The sequence below is a fragment of the Neophocaena asiaeorientalis genome, unplaced genomic scaffold, assembly GCF_003031525.2.
Source record: "Neophocaena asiaeorientalis asiaeorientalis breed wild unplaced genomic scaffold, Neophocaena_asiaeorientalis_V1.1 scaffold606, whole genome shotgun sequence".
Taxonomy (NCBI): domain Eukaryota; kingdom Metazoa; phylum Chordata; class Mammalia; order Artiodactyla; family Phocoenidae; genus Neophocaena; species Neophocaena asiaeorientalis.
In genome coordinates this window covers 317,601-341,424 of record NW_020173687.1, presented here as the reverse complement: position 1 = coordinate 341,424, position 23,824 = coordinate 317,601, and the positions used below count along the sequence as shown (strand labels likewise).

At 58.0% G+C, this 23,824-nt stretch overlaps 2 protein-coding genes across 7 annotated transcripts; both read left to right on the top strand.

Moving 5' to 3' along the window:
- The first annotated feature begins 271 nt into the window (after window positions 1–271).
- On the top strand, window positions 272–3,492 carry ABHD16B (abhydrolase domain containing 16B). Its single transcript, XM_024750232.1, is given in 5 exon segments — window positions 272–421; window positions 423–1,213; window positions 1,215–1,273; window positions 1,276–1,299; window positions 1,302–3,492. Coding segments are annotated over 5 exon segments (1,383 nt in total). The 3' UTR covers window positions 1,661–3,492.
- Window positions 3,493–3,638: 146 nt separating this feature from the next.
- TPD52L2 (TPD52 like 2) lies at window positions 3,639–20,552 on the top strand. Of its 6 annotated transcripts, XM_024750234.1 has the most exons (8): window positions 3,639–3,809; window positions 6,205–6,350; window positions 8,163–8,311; window positions 9,157–9,216; window positions 13,450–13,551; window positions 16,531–16,557; window positions 18,389–18,437; window positions 18,965–20,552. In XM_024750234.1, the coding sequence occupies exons 1-8, from the start codon at window positions 3,791–3,793 to the stop codon at window positions 19,058–19,060; spliced, it is 648 nt and encodes a 215-aa protein (XP_024606002.1). In that variant the 5' UTR covers window positions 3,639–3,790; the 3' UTR covers window positions 19,061–20,552. The 6 variants fall into 6 exon arrangements, with proteins under 6 accessions (XP_024606002.1, XP_024606005.1, XP_024606004.1 ...); XM_024750237.1 differs by lacking the exon at window positions 9,157–9,216; XM_024750236.1 differs by lacking the exon at window positions 16,531–16,557.
- Window positions 20,553–23,824: the final 3,272 nt, after the last annotated feature.

Sequence of the window (23,824 nt, the reverse complement as noted above, 5' to 3'; positions counted from 1 at the left end):
CCGGGAACCCTTTGTGCGCCCACCACAGAGTGCCGCCTCTCCCGGGCAACGGTGACTCACAAAGCCGGCCCACGCCGGGCAGAGGACGCCTCCCCTGGGCCCCGGTGGGCCCAGGTCATAAAGGCCACGAGGGCCAAGCCCTGAGGAGGCATGTCCTGAGGTGGCCCTGACACCACCCTCCAGGCTGGACCTAGATTTCCTACTGCAAGCACCACCCGGCCCGGCGACTGGGCCTTAGGGCTCTCTGTCGGGGCCCAGCGCCTCGGCGCCCATGTGTGTGGTCTGCTTCGTGAAGGCACTGGTGCAGTTGTTCAAGATCTACCTGACGGCAAACTACACCTAAAACTTCCGCGGCTGGCCTGTGGACTTCCGCTGGGATGACGTGCACGCCGCCACCGCCGGGGGCCACAGCGGTCACCGGGGGACTGAAGTGCCCGGCAGCCGCGGCGGGCATGTGTCCGCTGCGGGGCGCGGCGCTGGGCGAAGACGCGCAGGGGCGGCCATCCCGCGGGGCGCGCAGGCAGGCGCGGTGCCTCCTGCAGCAGATCCGTGAGCTGCCCGGCCAGCTCGCCAGCTACGTGCTGGCCCACTAAGTGGGCCCCTGGTTCGTGTACCCTGGCTCCATGTTCCTGATGACGCGCGCGCTGCTGCCGCTCCTGCGGTAGGGCCAGGAGTGCCTGGTGGACCGCTACCGCGGCCGGCGCGCCAAGCTGGTGGCCTGTGACGGCAACGAGATCGACACCATGTTCATGGACCGCCGCCAGCGCCCGGGCAGCCATGGCCGCGGACTGCGCCTCGCCATCTGCTGCGAGGGCAACGCCGGCTTCTACAAGATGGGCTGTCTGTCGGCACCGCTGGAGGCCGGCTATTCGGTGTTGGGCTGGAACCACCCGGGCTTTGGGGGCAGCACGGGCGCGCCGTTCCCTCAGCACGACGCCAACGCCATGGACGTGGTGGTCAAGTACGCGCTCTACCGCCTGCACTTCCCGCCCGCGCACGTGGTGGTCTACAGCTGGTCCATTGGCGGCTTCACGGCCTCGTGGGCCACCATGACGTACCTGGCGCTGGGCGCACTGGTGCTCGATGCCACCTTCGACGACCTCGTGCCGCTGGCGCTGAAGGTCATGCCCCACAGCTGGAAGGGGCTGGTGGTGCGCACGGTGCGCGAGCACTTCAACCTCAGCGTGGCCCAGCAGTTATGCCGCTACCCCGGCCGGTGACGTGGTCAGCACCTCGGGCCCCCTGCGCCCCCTGCCGTCGGGCGACGTGGAGGGCACCGCGGCAACGAGCTGCTCCTGCGCTGCTGCAGCACCGCTACCCCGCCGTGATGGCGCGCGAGGGCCTTACTGTCGCGACCCGACGGCTGCGTGCCGGCAGCCTGGCGCAGGAGGCCGCCTTCTACGCGCGCTACCGCGTGGACGGCGACCGGTGCCTAGCCCTGCTGCGCTCCTACCACGCGCGCTGCGAGGACCGGCAGGAGGACGAGGAGGCCTGGGGCCCGCACGGGCTCTCTTTCCCCTGGCTAGTGGGCCAGGGCCTGAGCCGGCGGCGGTGCTGGCAGCTCGCGCTGTTCCTGGCTCGCCAGCACCTCAAGAACGTGGAGGCGACCCACTGCAGTCCGCTGGAACCTGAGGACTTCTAGTTGCCCTGGAGGCTGTAGACCGTGCTTCTGCGTGTCCCTTCTCCCACCCCCCACCCCAAACCAGTAAAGCTGGCCCTGCCTGGGATCCCCACCTGGGATCCCCACCTTGTGTCTGGGGGAGGGTGGGGCAGTGCATAGGGACCTGGCACTCTCCCTCACTGGGGCATCCCCTTCCCTCCTTTCTCTTCCTCCCTCCAACATTTGTGGACGGTCCCAGTCTGCTCCCAGCTCCTAAGGGGAATGCAAAGATTAGCTTGACCCAGTTTGTGGCAACACTGTGTGATGGGTGCCTTGATCACCTAGAAAGGATGGTGTGAACATGGGCTGTGGGACACCAGGAGGCGTCCTTCACCTGGCCTGGGTTACAGGATGACTGGGAAAGATGAGTGTTGAAGGGTCTGTGCAAGTGGCCTCTAACTATGAAAGAACACTGGCTTTGGAAGGGCTGTAAAAGTCTTAGCAGCTGGACCTCCCCGAGGAGTGCGATGCTGCTGCTTCATAGGGTTCCCCCTGCCCCATTCCTGGCTTCTACAGGATGGGGTTCACCGTGGAACCACAGACTCAGAGTAAGTGGCAGGCAGTCCAGGTGGGACTACAGACACACCTGCACTGACCACTCATTGCTTTGTTCATGGCTCAGGGATGCCATACAAAATGAGAGACAAGCCCTCTGCCCACCACCATCTGTAATGCAGTCGCATCCTTACCACCTGCCCTTAATTGTATGAAGCAGGGACTACTGGCTGTCCTCAACTCCCGGGGACAGGGGCTGGCCAGGGTGGTTCCAGCTAGAAGCTCTGGAAAAGCTGAAAGAAGGCAAGTGGGGCAGGCATATAATTGACGGCACCAGAGCAGGACCTGGCCTGGATGCACCTGGGCCAGTGCAAGCAGAAGCAGGTACTTAAGGTGACCTAAAGTACCAGGAAGACCTATGGGGAGAAGGTGAGCTTTGAGCTGAGACAGTAAGAGGAGTTAGCCAGGTGAAGGAATGGGTTTCCTTCCTAGGGATCAGTACATGCAGGGTGGCTTGGCTGTTAGGGGGAATGCTGTCCAGAAGGGTCAGATCCTCAAGGGTTTGAATACCACTAAAGCAGCAGTCCCCAACCTTTTTGGCACCAGGGACTGGTTCCGTGGAAGACAACTTTTCCACGGACAGGGGGAGGGAAAGGTTCAGGCGGTAATGCGAGCGGTGGGGAGCAGATGAAGCTTCGCTCACTTGCCTGCCGCTCACCTCCTGCTGTGCAGCCCGGCCCCTGCACTAACGGATTGCTTGCAGAGGCAATTAGTAGCCGTGGAAGGGTAGTCGTGGGACTTGTTTTAGCGGGACCGGGTTGCCTAATGGCTACACACCTCTCCTTTGACAAGTTTGGCAAACCCTCCTCCGGAGTCTGCAGGAAGCAATTAGCTGAGGGATGGGCAAGTAACTCTGGCCTCAGTTTTCTCATCTGTAAAGTGGGGAGGGCCCCATCTGTCTCACCGGGTTGCTGTGAAAAGGAAGTGAGAGAACACGGGGTCGAAGGGCGCCTCCAGCCAAAAGAGAGCAACTCGTGGTCGCGCCTTTTTCTGCGCAACCCCCATACAACTTTAAAATCCCCACAAAAAGGACAGACCCAAAAAGAAAAAGAGCCCCTAAGTCAGTGGGTCAGGCCTCGGAGGGATCGCAAGCGGCCTGAGTCTGACCCGCCGAAGTACGTGAGCCGTGGCGCTCGCAGGCAGGGGCAAACACCTTGGAGACCTCCAAGAGGCCCACCTCCGGGATCCCGTAGCGCCATGTTGCACGGTCCTCCCAGTTCCCACCTCACTCCGTGCACCTCAAGACCGTTCTACCTGTGCTTCTCGCTGGTGGACCGGAGTCCCTTTCCGGCTTCGTCCGCAGCCTCGACCAATCATATTGAAGCTGATGAACCGGGACTAGGCCAGAACACCTCCCTCATTGGGCACCGCTCGTGGGGGCGGGACGGGGGGGCGGAGCGCGCCTCAAAGCGGAAGTGGGTCGTCTCGCTGTTGATCACGTAATGCCGCGGCGCTTGAGGCGATTCAGCTGGCTGGTGCGTAAGCGGCGAGCGACACCTGGTGCGGCCCGCTCGGTTCCCACTGCGCCCGCGACCCCGGCTTGGACGCCAGCTGCGGCCCGGCCGCCGCCTAAACATGGACTCCGCCGGCCAAGGTACCCGCGGGCCCGGCGCCGCGTGGCGGCCTTTGGGCCCCTCCGCCTGCGCCCGCCCGTCCCGCGGCACCTCTTCCTCTCCCACGCGCGCGGCCTCGAAGCTCCTGGCGGGTGTTCCGCCCCCGCTGGGATCGCTCTGAGCACTGGTTCCCCAGCGCCCTCCCCTCGCCCCAGAGTCTTGGGTTTCGTCACTCCGGGTAGCTCCCACTCTGCCCCCGCCCGACTCTTGCCCGGCGGGCCGCCCTCAGTCCCTGCGCAGGGCCCTCGGGGACACCCCATCCGGCCCTGGATGCGGGCCGAGGTGCCGTGCGCGGCGCCCGGGGAGGGGAGGGGAGGGGAGGCGACGCCGTCCTCGCGTTGGGCGCAGCGCCCCTTGGGTGGCAACGCAGCTCGGAGCCCAGCCTACTGCAGAGCTGTCTGGAGGGGGAAGGGTGCAGTGAGTCAGGGGCACACCCAGCATACCAGGCCTGTTTCCGGAACTGACATCCCAGACTAGTTTGAGGTGGCCGCTGGCGGGTGTGGAGCGGGCCCAGAAGCTTAAGATCTTGAGGAGGTGGTAGGAGTCTGTCTTCCATCCTGGGGCTCTAGAGGGAGTGCTAATACTACGTTGATGTAACTACACTGGATGATTTCAGGGTGCTTTTCTATCGTTTGATCTGTATCAGCATATTAATTAAACGTTAGAATTCTTCACAAGCCTGGGGTTCCGGTCATGAGAACGACAGAAAACATTTACTGAGCACCTACTATGTGCCAGACACCATTCCAAGCCTGTTTCTCAGATCTTTTTCCACTTTCGGAATAACCTTTTTATAATGGCCCAGAAAACCCCGTTTTGCAGATGATTATACAGGCTGAGCTGAGATTCACCCAGGTGAGGGGCTCTGGCCCCCTCGTGTTGCCTACTGCGGCAGCCCGCGCTAATTCTCTCTGTAGGTCCTTTGGTGAGGACCTTGGTCACCTCTGAGTCAGGGTGTGAATAGCATCTGCCTGCAGGGGGTACCGAGCTTGGTCTCACCCAGTGACTGGGCAGCGCACAGCATGTCGGGTGAGCACACAGTTTTATAAGCGGACAGTGGCTGAGGGCCTTTATCTGTTTTTGAAGAATAGAAAAGTTGTAGGGATCTTGAGGCACTTACTGAATTTGAGTAGGTTCAACACAGCAGGTACAAACGATGAAGTAAAACCACGTGGGTTGATCTCGGTTAAATATTGAAATCTGTTGACTAAAAAGAAAAGCTTCATTTAGTGAACATCTCTAGAGCACCACAGAAGTGCATGGCTCCAGCTGTGGGACATGTGAAGGGAATGACACGGCCAGCTAAACAGAGTGTCTTTGGTTTTAAGGGCATTTCGCCTATTTTTAGCAGATTCTAGGGTTTCTAGAGTAGACAAACATACCTGCAGTTAAAGACACTTTTACTGTTTTGCAACCTTTATGCCTTTAATTTACTTTTCTTTCTTTTTGGCCACGCCGCGCTTGGCTTGTGGGATCTTAGTTCCCTGACCAGGGATTGAACGCGGGCACTCGGCAGTGAAGGCGCAGAGCCCTAACCACTGACCATCAGGGAATTCCCTTTAATTTACTTTTAAACGTGCCAAACCCCATCGGAGCCCGTCTCTTCACAGAACGTGCTGATCAAAAGGGAAGATGTTTTCAGTGCTGATTGTATAACGTACCAAACAACGACGGCCTTGCATTTGGAATTGGAAAGAACTGGCGTAGACCTGTTTTTCTTGTAAACTTCTAGTGCATACAGGAAAGTGCGTTTAACGTGGAGAACAAACGTGACGCAGGGGTTCGAACCTGGTCTGGGTATAGCAGAGGTGTGAGGAGGCAGTGCCCTCTGCACACCGCCGCAGCCTTCTTGCTGTGGGGTGAGGGTCGAGGAGGAACTGAACGGATTTTGTTTTGCTGACTCCCCACAGGGGCTGGATGACTGTGTTCCTTGTGTGTAATCTTAGCCTGTGCCCTGGCGGAGCAGCTGATTGGAAAGTGGTGCTGGTTGTGTTTACAGCTGTATTAAGTTCCTTCACGCTAAAAAATGGAAGAGCTGTTAGATCCAGCGGCTTTGTTTTTAACAAAGGTTTCCTGTCTGTGAAGATAGTATTCTTACAGGAGAAACCAGATTTAGGGAGTGGCTGCCTTGTGCCAGCATTTCTAGAACCTGAAGAAGCAACTTGGGTGGCCTGAGATGTGGCTGCTCCCAGTCTGGTGGCCGAAACCATCTTTGCAGAACCTTTCAGAGAAGAGGCATTGTCTCCACGGGTCCCCCGCCCCTTTCTCCTAAACCTGCCCTTGCACCCTTGCTTTCTCCCTCGGTGGAAACCTCTGTCCTCTATTCCTCTGTGACTTCTTATTTGATGCTCTCTGACCGCATTTTGTCTCTGGCAGATATCAACCTGAATTCTCCTAACAAAGGTCTGCTCTCCGACTCCATGACGGATGTCCCTGTCGACACAGCGGTGGCCGCCCAGGCTCCTGCTGTGGAGGGTCTGACAGATGCCGAGGCGGAGGAGCTCAGGGCTGAGCTTGCAAAGGTGTTGTGTCATGGCTGTCCATCCGGGGGTGACTGTGAGGCCCTCCCAGCCTAATGAGGGGCCAGAGTGCTGGCTGTGCTCTGGAGAAATTGCCCTGGGAGATTGTCCCTGGAGCCCCACAGAAACTGCCCTCTGCAGCCCTTGGTTGGCGTGTGTCTGGCACCTTGTAGGTGCTCCATGAGGAGAATGTCCACATGGGGCAGCTGCTCTGAGCACACCATCTGCTGGGAGTTTCTCTTTTGGAATCAACACGACATTTTCAAGACCCCCATGGATATATCTGTCCCTGGATCTTCATTTTTCTTTTAAAAATACTTCTGTAAAAAGCGTTTCGTGTGATCTTTTTAAAGTGAGAGCTCTTTAAGAGGAAATAGGAGTTAAGAACAAAAGTGTGTGCGTATAATTTTTATTCAGACTAACTGCCCAGAGTGTTTCTTTTTACGGTGTGATACAGATTCTAATAGTGACTCACTTGAGATTCCAGAATCTGGGGAAATGAACCTGTTGGCAGCAGTCAGGCAGAGGCTGGAGCACGCTTGTTGCAGTTCTCTGCTCCGCCTTCGGAAACAAGCCCGTCCTGATACGTCCTGGGTCCAGGCCTGGGTCTGAGCAGAGCTGGTCACGCGGACAAACCCAGCCCCAGGACCAGGTTTTAGACCATAGAGGAAGCAGCCCTTTCTTAATTGAACGGAGGTTAAAGGAGAAGCAGCAGGAAGTCCCAGGAGACTTATGTTTTGCCTTTTATTTCAGGACATGTTGGTTACAGAATAAAAACCACAAGGTTTTTTTCAGAGGTGAATTGCAAAATGAAGAAGCTCTTGTGTTTCTTAAAAATTTCAGCTTGCGTGTCCACGTGCCCTTAAGCCCATGTGCCCAAAGCACCATAAATGGAAAGTTCAAGTCACCGAGTGTCACTGCTGGGGTGACTGGTAATAGTTTGGCCTTAGATGATCCTGTAGTTTTGAATCGTTTCTTTTTCAGTATTTTCTAAAGCAGAATCTAGTGATATATAGGGCTTTAGGCTGTTGTTAGTGCCTTAACCCAAACAGTCATTTTTTTAAGAAAGGGACTTTTTTTTTTAGAGTAGCTGTTCACATAGGAGCAGGAAGTATTGAGAATCTAAAGTAGGAAGGCTGTAAAGGATGCTCCTCTCTGTAGTTCACTCTTTGTTTTAAGACATGAGAAGGTTCTGATTGTTATTGTCAAGATTTTTTTTGTTGCCCAACTCAAATTACTTTAAGCAGAAAAGAGAATTTTCTTTGGGCTTCTGTAAGTGGCTTTCGCCGAGGCCGGCAGCTGACCTTGGGAACACAAATGTTGTCATAAGGGTTGTTTCTCTGTCACGTGGGTCTCTGGCCACCCATCCGTCTGTCAGCTCTGCTTCCTTCCTCCGACGTGTGGAATTCCCCCATGGTGCAGATGGGGCCTGGCTGCCAACCCGCCCACCTTCTGTTACTCACACCCAGACCCGGAGCCTGGACAGAAAGGGGCTGCTGTCTTCTAACACCCGTTCCTAGTCCCAGGGAAGAGCTCCGACAGGCCTTGCTCGTCATCCACGGGTGGGCACTGTGGTCAGTAGCTCCGCCAGAGCACTCGGCTTGGGGGGCGGGACAGTTCTCCAGAAGTCGAGGTGCTGGTGCCACATACAAACAGAACCGATGCCTGCTGTAGACTGTTCCTAAGACGAGCTGTGTTTCTGTAAATGGGAAATTCTTAGGTGATTCTGAGAAGGCCTTCACTGTGACGTGTGTAAGGATGGTGGTCGCTTCCTGCCATAGTGGTGGCTGAATCCTGGTAACCGTGCTTTTGCAGGTGGAGGAGGAAGTTGTCACTCTGCGCCAGGTGCTGGCAGCCAAGGAGAGGCACTGTGGCGAGCTGAAGAGGAGGCTGGGCCTCTCTACCTTGGAGGGCCTGAAGCAGAACCTGTCCAGGGGTTGGCATGATGTACAGGTGTCTAACGCGTGAGTGTCTGCTCTACCTGCTTGATGGGCGTTGAGTCCTGGGGGTGAGGGGCCTCCTGGGAGCGGGGTCAGCAAGCGTGCCGCTTGGAAGCAGCCAGCTGGGGTCCCTGAATCCTTGCCAGCAACTGAATTTGTATTTATTGAAAGAGTGTAGAGTCTACACGTGTTTTTAAAAGGCGGCAGACATGCTAGCTAGTTGTCCAAGCAGAAATTGACAAGAAGAATATGTTTCAGGGTCTACATTGGAGAGAACACAAATTAGGTGCTTAACGAGGCTGGTTTTCCATGGTCCCCACAGGTCAGCGTCTGCCGACGTGAGTCTGTGGACGTGAGTCCTTCTCGTGAGCATGACGTGGTCAGGACCTCTGACCCGGACCCTCTGTGCCGCAGCTCTCTGAATTTGGGTAGTGCGGCTGTGTGGTTCCTCTGAAACATATCCTCCGAGGTGGGGGGATGGGAGATGCCTCCCGCTGTCTGAGAAGCCACGTTCCCACAGGAAGACCAAGTCAGTTTTCATAAATCTGCCCTAGGAAAGGCCAGTTCTCTGTCCTAGGAAACTGTAGGCCTTGAACCCCAAAGGGTGGCCGTGCTGGGGCCATGGGCTGTGCCCTCCTTGCTCCTCCCAGCTGTTCCCCAAGACACAGCTTCCGTCGCGTGAGCAGGCCCTCCGTCACGTGAGGAGAGTGGCTGGGCCTGCAGAGCCGGTGCTGAGCGGAGGCAGGCTGAACGTTCAGTCTTCCTGCCGAGTGGTCCTTCTCTGTTTTCCCTGGAATGTCACTTGCCAGTTTGAAACTTGAGTTGAAGTAGTTTTTCTAAATCATTTACCACAGACTTTCTGTTTTTAGCTACGTGAAAACTTCTGAGAAACTTGGAGAGTGGAATGAGAAAGTGACCCAGTCGGACCTGTGAGTGCCTCTGCTGCCGGCACCTCCATCCTCTCCCCTCCTGACACCTTTGAGGGACAGGGAGGCTGTGCACACTTGGCTCAGACCTAGCTGTGGTGTTTCTTGGCTATTTTATTTTTAATATATTTTTCTCCTCTCAAACACAAAAGAAACTGTCCTTTAAATGCTTCTGGAAGAGGGTGCAGACGCTGAAGGAAGTTCACTCTGCCACCAGACCACACTGAAAACTTCCCCCAGCCTGATGTGTGTCCCTCAGATCAGAGGCCGGAGCTGAGCTTGGGCCACGTCTGGCTGGTGATGCACCTTGGGCGCCATCTGGACTGATGCTGATGGCGCTTTTCCCCCTCCTTCCCCTGCAGACCTGGCCCCATCTGTGGTGCTCTCAGGGTCTCTTGCACTTAGGGGTGGCTCTTGAGCGGGGGGTGCAGCGTGGGCCATGCGGGTCAGATCTCGAAGGAGCTCCTTTGGCCTGAGAAGCTCCAAGCTCTCGGCCACACAGAAAATTAGTAGAGCGCAGAACCCTCATGGGTAGCTCTGTGTGTCTGACAGAGCTCTGGTCCAGAAGGACTCCCGACGTCTTATTTGAGATTCTTAAACAAGATGGTAGCGCTTCATTCGTGCTCCGTTCTGGGTATAGCCTTTGAACTGGGTGGTGCAGTATTTTATTTTATTATTCTTTTTTAGATTTTATTTATTTATTTATTTTTGGGCTGCGTCGGGTCTTCCGTTGCTGCGCGCAGGCTTTCTGTAGTTGTGGCGAGCGGGGGCCACTCTTCATTGTGGTGCACGGGCTTCTCATTGCAGTGGCTTCTCTTGTTGTGGAGCACGGGCTCTAGGCGCGCAGGCTTCAGTAGTTGTGGTGCACGGGCTTAGTTGCTCCATGGCATGTGGGGTCTTCCCGGACCAGGGCTCAAACCCGTGTCCCCTGCATCGGCAGGCAGATTCTTAACCACTGCGCCACCAGGGAAGCCCCTGCAGTATTTTAAAATAGTCACCTTCTGGGAGGTCTTGCTTAGAAGGAAGTGCTGTCGTGCTTGCCAGAAGGCATGGGCTGAAAGCCCTTCTGTGTTGGGATGAGAGGAAATGGTTGTGACCCACCTTGTCTTGGAGGTGCCCGGAAGCCCAGGTTGGCCAGCTGTGTGCGTGGAGCCCTTGCAGCCTGGGGTCGCGAGGGGAGCCGGGCCCCAGTGGGTCTGGTGGTTGGGGTTTCGTGCTGTTTGCGTGGCTCGGTAGGGCAGGCTCACGGTGCAGACCAGAGCTGAAAATAGCCTTGGGAGATCTTAGTGCCGTTCTGTAAAGCCAGCTGACGGGAAGCTGCTGGGATACTGTTTCTGACGATCACGGTTCTGACTCCTCTGAACGGACCCTGTGGCTCTGGGCCTGCAGATGTGGCTGGTGGGATGGCCCTTTTCACGCGCTTCATCAGGCAGCGGCCACGAGGTCTTAGCCCCAAGTCTGGTGGTAGAGTTGTCAGGGCTGGAGGCGTCTCTGCAGTGATAGCCCAGGACGGTGACAGCGCGACACAGCTGCTCTGCACTCTCGGGGTCGTCTGACTGGTGTCTCCCTAGCGGTGGCTGCCGGAGACCGCTGCTGGGGTTCCGTGTCCAGAGCCTCGGAGCCACCCTGTCTTTCGCGAATTGCGATCTGTGTGCTGGTGGATCCCTTTCGGAGAGCGCCGCCCAGGGGGAGGAGGCGGGCGTGTGCAGCCCGAGCACTTAGCTCTGGTGCAGCGGTCCTGTTGTGAGTGGGTTGATGCCGTTTGGGAGGGGGTCTCTTCCCTCGGCCAGCTGTTGATTCGGCAGCCGTGCTCTGTTGGTCGTGAAGTGACCGCCTAATGGGATCCTCTTTTAGGTGGATCATAGCTAAAGTCGTGCTTCGTGTGGACACCCATAAATTGCACGGTCACTCGTTGGCATGTTGAGTTCTTTGGTCGCAGGTGACAGAAAGCACAGGTGCAGATAGTGTCAGCCTAGGAGGGACGGGGAGGCTTCGCCTGGTGAGAAGCCCCCGCTCCAGGCCCTCTGCCCGGGGCTCCGATCAGCGCTCCCAACCTGTGTCCCTCCCCCTTCCACTCTCCCCACAGTGGCTTTGTTCTCAGGTAGCTCCTCCGTGGTCAAGGGGTGCCTGGTGGGGCTGGATGGTATCTTCCCAGCCTTGCAGACCAACGATAAGATTGTGCTTTCACTGTGGTCCGGGAGCTGTAGCCTCTGGCCAGGCAGTCTGGGGTCACGTGCCCTACCGAGTGGCAGGTGGAGATGGCCCCCCAAGGGAGGATCCTGGAGGAGGAGCATCCAGCAGATGCCTCCCTCTGACAGCCACGCCCACTGATCCTGGGAGGAGGCCTTTGTCTTCCTAAAAGGTGAAGGGAATTCCCAAAGGGGCAGCGGCCAGGGCCACACAGCCTGGTGCTCTCAGGCACAGGTGGGGCTGAGTTACCAGGACACAGACGCTGGCTCTGCCCTGGCCTCTGCACCACATCTGTCCCAGAGGGGTGCTTCCCTGCAGAGTGGCCCACAGCACGCGCCTCTCCTGCTGGTGATTCAGTGCCTGGGCCCCTAGGCCACCCTCAGGATGCTCCACTTCTGTTGCCACCGACTTGAGAGACACTGAGACAGGCCATGGTGTAGGTGGCAGCTCCGGGTAAAGGCGTCTTCAAGTCAGAAGACGCCTGGGAGAATTGTGACCACAGTCTGCGTGGAAACCCTCTGAAAGGAGGGTGTGGACTTTGGGTTTTAGTACGAATCAGCTGTGGCCTAGAATGGACCTTGTCGCTCGGCCCAGGGGATCCTGTCCAGGCCCCAGCTGTCCAGATACCTGGGTCACTGGGCAGGGGATTGGACTGTGAGTTCCTGTTCACTTAAGTTCTCTGATCGTGTCAGACTATCACTGGGGGAGGAATTTCTCGTTGTCAGGGTTTTCTAAGGCCTGGGTTCAGAATGAGGCCTCTTACTAGTTTTTGTATCCAGAAAACGCAGAAGCAGATTTTTCGGCAAGGATTTTAGAAATTATTTTTTCCTTGTTATTAACAGTGTGTTCCAAAATCACTGACCTTCTGGAAACTGAGATAAACTCAGATGTCTTAGCGATTTCAAGATATTTCCAAACTCTTGCTGGGAAGCGACGTGTTTTGAGGCCTGGGCCCTGCTGTGCTGTGAGTGGCTGCAGCTGAGGGGAGGGAGGCCCCTCCAGGGTGCTTGGGGCCAGGCCGTCCCCACAGGACGGGGAGTGCAGGGCACCAGGTAGGAGGCTGGCCTGAGGGAGGTGGGTAGCAGGCGCTCACGTGGGGCCTCCCGAGGGCGACGATGTGGGGTGGATGGGAAAGGGGCCTGGAAGCCCCACTGCTGGTGCCGTCCGAGCCAGCCCCCTGTGACCTGGGGGTGCCAGGAGGGCTGGAGCTGGCTGGCGTCTCCGGAGCCCTACCATCTCGAGCCATTATTGTGGGGTTACCAGTTTGGCTAGAAAGGAGCTCCTGGGTTCAGGCTGCTGTGTCTTCTGTTTCTGGTGGGGGCTGGCCGGGGGGCTGGGTGGGGTGCTGGCAGCTGTAGGTGTTGGCTCTCAGCCTGGGCCTGAGGGTGTCCTTGCTGTCCCTGTGGCCCAGGCACCCTGCCCGTGCCTGTGCCACTGCCGTTGAGGTCACGAGCCATCTTGTTGTGGGTGAATGGGGCAGGAGGGTGTGGAACAGGCCGTCTCCGCCAAGACCACCCCCTTGAACCAGTTCTCAAAGGACATGGTAGATGCAGAACAGGAGGGTGGAGGGCTGGAGGGGCTGCTCGGGGTTTGAAGGCTGGCCCGGCACAGACCGCACGGCCGGCTGCATCCCCTGTGGGTGTGGTCGAGCTGTTCTGTCCTCAGAGGACTGTCTTAGACGAGAAGAGAAAAGAGAAGCCCCAGGAGGGCCTGAGGGGCTGGTCTGCTTGGCCGCAGGCCCTGGGCTCTGTGGGCCTCTTTGCTGTAAGGGTGGGGCAAGTAAGTTTCCACGGAGGGGAGCCTGCATCACAGGAAGAGCAGAAAACGGTGTTATTACAGGGTGGGGGGTCGTGACCTGGCAGTGCTGCGTCTGTCCCTCATGCAGTCCCCTGGGGGCCCTGAGACAGGACATGTGTCCTCTTCCTGGTGGCCAGGCTTTCTCACCGCCCTGACCGCCCCCTCTTTCTCTGGGTGCCTTGTCCTTGGTGTGGGGAGTCATGGCTACGCCTTATGTTTGGTTGGTTTAACTGGTGTTTCTCCTTCCAGCTACAAGAAGACCCAGGAAACCCTCTCTCAGGCAGGACAGAAGACCTCAGCAGCCCTGTCCACCATGGGCTCTGCCATCAGCCGGAAGCTTGGGGACATGAGGTGAGACTCCCTGGCCTGACACCTCCACCCTGAGAGCTGGGACAGGCAGGTGGGGTTTTAGGGGGTTTAGATCCACTAGAGGGTCTGCAGGAAGCCTGCCCGAGCCTCCAGGCTCAGATGCACATGCCTCAGGGGCCCCTCCCCACCCATAGGTGTGGCCACACCAGCCCCGCACCAGGTGGTTCACAAACTCTTGTTTACCGGCTACCTCTGCCATTTATTTGTATGTTTCTTGGGGTGCGGGGTTGGGGGGGGGTCACTGGTGCCTGTGGGTAACTTTGGTACTTAGGGTTGGTGGAGGCGATGCTTCTTGTTGAAGTTCCACGGAGAGAAAACGATTCGGCCTGGGGGCAGCGTCAGCCTGGGTGGCCCGCCAGCCTGGACAAGTCGAGGACAAGCGCGGTGTTTCTCGGGGTGTTTGCCAGGCCTGCCCTCAGAGAGCGTGCGGCTGCACGCTAGGGCCCCCGACTGAGCGTTCTGTCCCAGAAGTGGATGAGACCCTGCTGGCCACCCAAGTGCCTCTGGGGCCAGGGAGAGTGGGGGGCCCGGGCACTATGTGGACCACACACAGCAGCGGCCACCCCCAGCCTGATGGCCATGCCGCTCCCAAGCCAGGCTTCACCCTGAGTTTCTTGCTCTGGGCTTCGCTGCTGCCCCCGCAGGGCCTCCTTGGAGCCAGAGGCCAGGGTGTGGCTCCTGGCTGAGCTCCTTCCTTGCTGTGCCCTCATAAGGGCCTCCCTCGGGGTTGTTGGGACTAATTGGAGAGAGACAGTGGGCAGTGCGGGTCATCCCCATCGCCAGCACCCTGGACTTGGCCCCCCGGGTTCCACTGCCGGCCCTGCCCTATCTCCTCATAGCCAAGAGTCCTATGGAGTTGCTGTGGGCCTGGCCTGCTGAGCGTGGCATTGGGAGTCCCCCTGGCCCTGACCCCTCACCTCTCAGCCTTGAGTGGGCTCCTTCTTGCCTGCTTAGGGTAAGCATTTCCCTGCCTCACAGCCTGTGGCTGCCTCGTGGGCCTCAAGATAGGAGCCCTGCCCTGGCCGATTGGCCACAGGCGCTCACAAGCCCCAGGCCCCACCCGGCTGAGCAGAGGACAGCTGGTGCCTGGAGCCGTGCTCACGTTTTATCCGTGTTTGTTTGACATCGTTACTCCTCTCCTCTCCTTGACCCCCCCTAGCCGTTTATTTTGAAAAACTTCAAACCTTCGGAGAAGCTGAACCATCAGTAATAGGCAGTCTGTGCCTCAGGGGTGCACCCTCTACACTGGGGGACCCTGCGGGCCACGCTCGGATGCAGGCCTTGCCCACCATGGCTGTGATTCGGGCACAAGAGGGACCCCCCCACCCCAGGCGGTGGCTCTGCGCTGGCAGCAGGAGGGCCTGTGGCAGTTGCTCCCCAAGGCTTCACGCTGCTCGGCTCACGTGTGACTCTGGGTGTGTTCCTGGATCGAGTCTCCCTTGACGCTCGATGGGATGCCTACTGTGACCACCTGAGCCAGGCTGATCACACGCCCCTGGCGGCCAGGCCTCACTCCCAGGGCCCGTCACAGAGCGAGGGGAGCGTCTGCTCGGGTCTGTGCTTTCCTGCAGAGGCTGGTCTGATGACAGGGCATCTGAAGCAGGTGACAGAGGTCTGCTTCGTCCTCTTCTGGGAACATTCTCTTTCATTTTTGGTGTCATGCGCTCACGTTCAGTATTCTCGCTCACTTTCGAGCGTGTTCGGAGCACTCTGGGTGGAAAGCAGGCAAGAGGGCGGAGCCCCGGGCGCGTGTGGAAGCGGCTGCGGGCGAGCCTGCTGGGCAGTTCCTCACGCGAACGGCTTCGATCTGGGGGAGCAGCGACGCAGCCCATGCTCCGTCTGCCCCCGCTGTCTGCTCAGAACCTGGAGTGGCCATGTCGCTGCAGGTCCTGTGCCCGCCGTGCGTGAGTCAGCCCGGCAGAGGAACCAGCGCGCGGTCACGGTTGGGCCTTGTTGGCTGGGGTCTCATTCTGGGGCCTTGAGTGCCTGCTGCTGGTTTTGCTCTCGTGATTCCAGTGGTGCTGTGATCTCTGGGTCTCAGGGTCCTCGGTGTGTCCCCATCGCCTCACCACGTGGTCTCAGGTGGTTTCTGAGGCCAAGGCCCGTTTACCTCCGTGGTTTGGAGCGTCTCAAGAAGGAGAACCAGGGAGGACTCCCTCGCACGTTCAGGGTCAGGTGCTGCTCAGTCCTTCAGGACAGCAGCCCCGCACTGGTGTCCCGAAGGGCCCGTCCAGGAGGAGCCCGGGTCGAGAGGCCTTCTGCGTCCCCGGCGGGGGGGGGAGCTGGATTGGGGCCAGAAACCCACTTAAAGCAGGGTCAGGCCTCCGTCCAGCTGGGTGACCTTTGATGGGACACATGCTTCCTCTCACCATTGGGCTCGTTCTCCTGCCGAGCAGAGCAGGTCCTGCCACCCACCAGAGTGGTGTGGGTGCATCAGGCCATGTGACCGTCACTTCTGAAATGACCTCCACGTTGGGGTGGCCTTGTCCCCCTCCCCAACCCCCCGCCCCCCCAGGCAGCTGCCCTTGGACACGCTCAGATTTGTCGGTCAGCTTCTGTCATCTGTGGCGATGGAGCCAGAGCATGAAGTTCTCGGCCCTGGGGGTGTCGCAAGCCCTGTCGCGGTGCAGGGGGCGCCCCAGCCCGGCTGGAGTGCAGGCTGATGGGGTCCTGGGTGAGGCATGGACCCCGGGGGCCGAAGAGCACTTCACACCCTCGCTTTGCTTGTTTTTTTTGGGCTCCTCCTCTCCAGTCTGTGGCGTAGTCAGATGCGAGGGTCCCTCGTATGTGACCGCATCCGGGAGGGTGGGGCAGAGGCTGGGGAGGGGGCACGTGCCCTCCTCTGGCAGCATGGTCACCGGCATCCCTGTGCTCTTCCGGAGCTCGAGCAGAGGGGCCGGGGCAGGACCAGGCGCCCCTCCTAACACTGCATCTCTTCTCTCCTCCTGCCGCCGCTCTCAGGGCTCGGCCCTTCTCACACTCCTTTAGGTAAGACTGACGCTGGACACGCTGGGCACGGCTGGCCCCAGGGGAGGCTGTGTGGATGAAGGTGGGGGTGGGACCAGCACAGCAAGGTGGTCACCAGCGCGTGACGGGTTCAGGGCTCCTCCCCTGATTGTGCAGCCGGCTGGGTCCTGTCGCCGCCCGTTCTGACCCGGCCTCACCAAGTAGCTATCGGCCCACCCCTGACTCTATTCCTGGAAGGGGCCCTGCCGGCCCTCAAGCCGTCGTGTCCCCACGTCCTCCTCCCCCAGAAGCGGTCCTGCCCCTCAAAGCGGAGCTGGTCTCCTCCCCGCAACGGAGCGCTCTTTCTGCCGCGGGGTGCTTGGGACCGGGTCAGACAGCCTCCCGAGTGTCCTTTACCTCGTGCTGATCAAGCCGCTCCTCCGCCTTGGAGGTCTGGAACCCAAATCCAGAACAGTCTGTGACTTTAAATATTCCTACTTGCCCTGCCGGTCTCTCTGGAGCTTGCTGTTAAGTCACGTGGGGACACCTGGCGGTTCTTGGCACCAGAAGTGTCTTTAGCAGCCCAGGCCAAGGGCGTCTTAGTTTCCTTGTCCCAGCACCCTCTTCCGGCAGTGTCACGCTTCTGGGGCCATGCGAGGGGCACCGGGGTCTGGTTCTCCCCCTGAGGGCAGCCTTGCGGCTTCTCTGCTTCAGTGGTGCAGGGTGGGCGGGGCCTCAGCTTCCTGCACGGGGAGGCCGGTCCTGTCCTTGCCTTAACTCTCCTTCTCTGCTCCTACCACGCTTCCAAGCAGCAGCCACTCCATCCGCCACTCCATAAGTATGCCGGCCATGAGGTAACGGGCCCCCGCACCCGACGGCTCCCTGAGCCCTCTGGGACCCCACTGGGAGGCCGGTGGGAGGGGGTGGCTCCGGCTGGTCCGTCTCACTCCCCAAACCCCTGAACCAAGGACCACCTTCCCCCTCAGCGTCCTCTTGGCTCAGGGTTGGGAGATACCTCTTCGAGGCTGAAGAGCTGGTGGGGGTGAGGCCCCAAACTGGCCTCCACCTGGAACTTTCCAGGGCTGCCCTCGGGGCCGGGCCGGAAGGGACAGAGAGGCTTGCACACGCCAAGAGGTCTCAGGTGTCTCCAAGATTTTTATGGTGGCTCTTTATGTCCTGAGAACAGCCAGAGCCAGGACCTGTTCCTCCTCGAAGTCTGCACCTGTGCTCGCTCCTGCTCTGTGGTGCAGCCTGGGTCCCCGCAGAGCTCGTGTCCCCGTCCAGGAGAATCTGCTGCAGCTGCTGTCCCCCGGGCGTGCCAGGGGTCACTGACAGGCTGCCTCCAGAGGCCTGGGCTCAGGGAGCTGCGGAGCCAGGGAGGGGGACGGGGCTGGGTGGGACCAGGCCTGGCCTGCTTTGTCCTCTGCCTCCTCGTCACTCTCTGCTCTCTGAATGCTCCTTGGTTTTCCTCTTGCTTGATTTCTGTGAGAGATCTGTGTGAAGAACACGTGGGACTTTCCATAACCCCAAGATGTGCATTTAGGGCGCAGCAGAAAACGTGCCCGGCATCCCCCGGCTGCCCAGTCAAGGGGTCCGCAGTTTGCCCAGATGAAGTCTGGGGCTCACCAGCTGGTGGCGTGCAGATCTTCTGTCCTGCAGTCGGCGGGTGTGGCTGACCTCGGTTCTGTCCTGGGGAAGCTTCTGAACATGTGTGCCCCCTCCCCTTTTTTTGGCTCGTCATGTTTTTGCAGTGAGACCTCGGGATCTCTCAGGGATCTCTCCAGAGGATGACCCTAACCCCGAGTTCCTTCAGGTTTAGGAGGGTGACAAAGCAACGTGCTCCTTATACTGACATCTTTCTCTCTCTTTAAAGGAATTCTGCCACCTTCAAGTCATTTGAGGACCGAGTTGGGACCATAAAGGTAACTGGATCTGGACCGCCCAGTTCTGCCGGGGTGGGACACGTCACTAGTCATTGTAGGTTCACGTGCAGTTATGGGAAATGAGACGGAGAGCTCTCGTACCTCGTGCGGTTTCCGCTGGTGGTAGCATCCTGCAGTGTCACAACCAGGACGCGTGGCTGTTACAGTCACGATAGAGCACAGTTCCACCATCCCCACAAAGACTGCGGCCTGCCTACCCCCTGCTCTACACCCCTGGCAACCCCTAAGCTGCTCTCCGTTTCTGTCGTGTCAGGAACGTCACGTAAATGCAGCCACGCAGCGTGTAGTCTCTTAGGGATTGGCTCTGTTCACTGTGTGATTTCCTAGAGAGAGATCCAGCCTGTTTCCCGTGTCGGTGGTTTGTTTCTTGTCTTGCTGAGCGGCATCCATATGACATAAACTCACGTAGGGATCGGACACCTTGAATTCCCAGCACGGGCCCGGGATCTGCTAGGCGTGCGTGCTCTGTCTCATGTTCTTCTTTCTTGGTCTTTTCCCATCTGTAGTCTAAGGTTGTCAGCGGCACAGAGAGTGGCAGTGACAGCCTTCCCTCCCCGACCGGGAGTGGAGACAGACCCCTGCCCGAACACACGCCCTTCTAAGCCCGTAGCGGCTTTGCCCAGCCACGGAACAAGCACACCGTCATCGCCACAACCGCAGCTTCGAGCGGCGGGTGTTGAGAACAATCAGGCCATCCCCGTGGAGACGTGGCTGCCGCGCTCGCGTGGGTCAGAGAACATGTCTCGTACACAGATGCCTCCCCTTCTGTCGGCAGATCAGCAAATGACTGCGCCGTCCTGCCTTGGAGCGGGAAGCGGGCAGGGTGGCGGGTCCCAGGGTGGGAGCCAAAGCCAAGCTCCTGTTGGGAGTCTCGTTAGTGGGTCAGCATGTTGAAAGCGGGGTGGGGGGTGGGGAGAGCGCTAAGTATAAGATGTGTGGTGTTTTCTAAACTCCTTCCCTAAGTCGCAGAAGGAAGAGTCATCCAGAAAGCCCTGCCTGATCTGCAGTTTTATTTCAAAATGCCAAACAGGAAAACTACCCATTTTCTGAGAGCTTCCGGAAAGCTGATTATCAGCACATGCCTGATCGTTACACTAATGGTCTAGCTTTAAGAAAAGCGAATTCTTTATTTTTTAAAAGCGGCGGGTTTTTCAAAAAGCAAAACTAAGCAAAGCAGCTTTAGCCTCACAGTTAGAAAATATTATTCCTTTGGACTGAAGCTGAAGTGCACGCCTTATATTGCCTTATGTTTTATTTGTTTATAATGTTTTTATATATATAAACAAGGGTTCCTTAGTGGATTTTGAGCGCTCTGTAAAATCCTGCATCCAGCCGAGGGGCAGCACCTCTGTGCCAGTGGTGTGTTTTATTTCACGAGTGCATTCCATCCCCCTATAGAAAACTGGCTTCTCGCTCCTCTCAGTGACCGGGGCAGCTCCCACTGGCTGGTGGGGGTGGGAGAAAGAAAGACCAGCACCTGCACAGAGGGCTGGCGCTGCCCCTGTACAGGCTGGGCCTGGCTGGCACATCACCAATCAGCAGCTCCAACCTGGGTGTGTGGCACACGCCAGGGCCAGCGAGCGACAGGCAGACCCTGCAGGTAGGTCAGGGCCAGGGCGTCGGGTCAGCTGGGACTCTGCTGTTGCCTTTTCTCAGGAGCTACAAAGATCTCTTTCTGCTCCGATGCTGCCACAGCCCAGCAGCCTCTCACCCAGGGCTCCACGTCTGGCGCACCTGGAGGGGCGCTCTGTGCCTTACAGGCTCTTAGCGGGCAGAGACCTCGCCGGCATCTGTGCACTCTTGAAGGGAAGGAGCTGTCAGCTCAGTGTCTTCTCTGGTTGACTGTGATGTGCTGTCTGGTACCTGAGTGTCTGCTGGTCACTTCAGACACACTGGGGGGTGGGGGGTGGCTGCAGTCCACACTCGTGCCTTGGGAGGAACGCTGCTCTGTGCTTTTTCCCCAGGGTTGGAATCTCTCAGATGGGGTGTGATGGGAAGGCAGGATGCAGGTGTAATAACTGATTTATCTTTTCCTTAAAGTAGATAACGGGTGATTTGTCAATAAAGCATTCCTTTGGGGGAAAACCCACTTAAGCTTGTGTGGTGTATCTTACTTCATTCAGGAAGGTGGCGAAAGAATGGCAGAGTAACCGACAGGCAGGATCCCTGCACCCTAGGGAGAGGCGGGCAGGAAATAGATGGTCCCAAATACAAATCCTAGATCTTCAGTGCCATGAGAGGGTGTGTTGGTGACAAAGCTGTGGGGTCTCTGGGGAAGGGGTATGGACCGTGGGGAGGAGCCGGCCAGGTTACAGTCGAGTCTGGGCTGAGCTGCCGGAGCCACGCAGGCGGGCACTGCAGCAAGAGGGTGTCCGGCCGGCCAGGATCCACCCCACTGAAGCGCTCGGGCCTGGCGTGAGAGCTGCTTGAACTCCTGAGGTCGTCCGGCTGCAGCTGTAACAGCTGTGGTGCAGGAACAGCACCCGTGTCTTCGGCTGGGTGGGTGGGTGGAGGGGCTCGCTGAGAGGGGGGTGGACCTTGGGAAGAAGAGGGTCCTGTTCCTTGGGCCAACGGTGTGCGGCCATCTTCCCGTCCTCGTGGCCCCGCTCTGCTGGGGCACCACGTGAAGGTGCCGACCACGGGTAGACAAGTCCTGGAGGAATGAGGCAGGGGTGGGTGAGCTCAGGTGGTGCAGAGTGGGGAGCAGGGACCTGGGGGTGGAGCGCCAGGGGTGCTGTGGGGAGGACTTCTCTGCTAAGTGTCTTAAGGTCCTCTGTGTACAGGATTCAAAAGTCAATACTGGGTGTGAGGCCCACTCAAATGCGCCTGTTCCCTGTACACCCCCCACCTGCCCTGTACGATGACTCTTCACCCTCCCAGTGCTTTCTTCATGCAAAACCGAGCAACTACGAATGTGTATTCTCATTCCCTTCCCGTTCTTACTCAAAAGATGGCTTACAACTTCTTGCACTCTGCTTTTCCTTCTTAACGCTGTGCCCTGGAGTGCTAGCCGCACCACCCCCAAAACTGTTCTGGGGAGAGCCTCGCTCTGCACTGCCCTGGTGCTTCACATGTGTCCATTCCTGCTGTGTTGGGTGTGCCCAGTGGGAAGTCCCTTCACTGGGAGCATCGGACCTCCTTTGGGGTCAGAGGGCACGGCTTGCCTGAGATGCAAGAGCAGGGAAAGTTAATGGCTTCGAATTGTGTGAGACAAACGCCCCAGCCCGGCAGTGCAACACAACGTGAGGCGGCGCCAAGTGGAGAAAGCACCACCGCTGCCCCAGTCAGCATTTACTCTCACTGACGACGGAAATGGGTTCCGTGCGGTCTTCACTTATTCAGTACTTAAATGCCTGTGGGTAAGAGATGCTAGGCTCTTGTTCTGGGGTACAAGGATGACCCTGACATGGGCCTAGCCCTCAGGTGTTCCCCCTAAATAACGGACCCGTGAGATGAGCTTTGAGAGCTTGAAGGACTGTAGTAAGTGGTGGGGCTGGCATTGGAGGGCAGCCATGGCACCTGCTTCCCTGAAGTCTCGGTTTCCTCTCAAGGTGAGGATAAAGGCATCCACCTGGCCCAACTGAAGGGTCTGCAAAGCACAGGGCCGGACTGCAGCCACTGTCCATATTTGACAGTATTCTTCCTCTTATTTTCTCCAAACAGGTTGGCTTGTTTGTTTATAGACATATTTGTAATAATGTACCTCTCTCTCTCTCTTTTTTTTTTTAACCGGTATATGCCCCTCTCACCGTCGTGGCCTCTCCGGTTGCGGAGCACAGGCTCCGGACGCGCAGGCTCAGCGGCCATGGCTCACGGGCCCAGCCGCTCGGCGGCATGTGGGATCTTCCCGGACCGGGGCACGGACCCGCGTCCCCTGCATCGGCAAGCGGACTCTCAACCACTGCGCCACCAGGGAAGCCCTGTACTTCTAATATATATCGTGCATTTTGCTCATTTTACTTTCAGGAGCTGTCACGAAAGTTTTCAGTGCTATTAGGTAACCTTTTATACATCTCATAACTGTATTTTTCCACTTATGTGCTTATTTGTGCAGTTGTGCAGGTTTCCATTTTCACTATTACAAATAACACCATCAAGAGCAGCTTGGTGCGTACAACTTTTTCTGTATTTGGGAACATTTTCTTAGAAAGAATATCCCTAAAGTGGAACTAGTAGGTCAAGGAGGGACTCACTAAGGCCTGCTTCATTCATTCTTGCAGTGCCCAACACAGCTTCATTCTGAAATTGGTACCGGGTTCATTTGGTTCTCTCACTCCTGTGATTCTGGCCCGGGCTCTTTAATCCTTTTGAATCAACAGACACTAATCCGGCCCTTCTGTTTCTTGGTTTTCAAAGGCCTTTTCGTGCCTGCTTGATGTTGCACGATTTAATGGCTGCCAGGCGACTTCCTGAGCTCTCTGCCACTTACAGGCCCTGAGCCTCGGACAAACTGGGCAGTTCGAGGCCGGCGTGATGGCAGAGAGGTGTAAGAGGGCAGAGGTAGGCGGGGCTGGAGCTTGTTGGCAAAGAGTCTGGATTTTGCTCAGCGTGTTTAGGGAGCCTTGGATGTCATAAAGTTTCTGTGTTAAGAATGCGACTCCGCTGAGGGAAAATGGCCAGTGGGCAAGCATGGAAGTGGGGAGGCTGGCCAGAAAATCTGTTGGGTGGCTTCTAGGATGAAAACTGGCACATACCGGTGTACCAGCCAGAGAGCAGGCACTCAGTAAACGGTAGAACTGTTTCTGTCATGAGAAGTGATAGGGAAGGGTAACGAGCAGGTCTCCCCTCCCTCAGGGGGTCAGTGAGATGAGCAGTGGTCGTACCTGGACAGGGAGGGAAGTGAGTGGAAGTTGGTTCAACTGCCCTTTCAAGACATTGTTTGTAGATGGTTCTGGGAGGGCCCGGACAATGGCGGCGGCACTTCGGTGATTGGGCAGGAAGGCAGGAAGTCGCATCTCTGCGCTGCAGGGATGAGCAAACGTCAGTCCCAAACAGTGGCTCAGGGGCCGCCGGCCTCTTGGTCATCTCCCACCAGCTCCCTCTCCCGTTCTTTGACGAGAACAATTATGCGTTCTCAATCTTACGTAAAGCGCGGGGCAAACTCAGCTGCAAGACAAGTCCCCGCACCCCTCCTTCAGGGCGGCTGGCCGCAGCACCTTCCGGCGCACCGGAGAGCACCTGACGCTGTGGTGAACAGGCCCCACCCCCGCGCTCGGCCCCGCCCCTGCGGGGCGGTGGACGCTTCCGACTCCGCGGTGCGAGCTCCGCCCACAGCTCCTGGGGCCCCGCCCGTTGGCTGTCACTCGGGGCTCCGCCCCATTAGTGGGCGGAGCCTTCGCCCAGCCCTTTGGGCGCACGCTCGGCCT

Bases quoted from the DNA above. Each gene is read 5' to 3' on its own strand.
- TPD52L2 (XM_024750234.1), top strand. The intron at 16,558-18,388 runs GTAAGACTGACG...CTCTCTTTAAAG, and splicing joins CCCTTCTCACACTCCTTTAG to GAATTCTGCCACCTTCAAGT. The intron at 18,438-18,964 runs GTAACTGGATCT...TCCCATCTGTAG, and splicing joins ACCGAGTTGGGACCATAAAG to TCTAAGGTTGTCAGCGGCAC.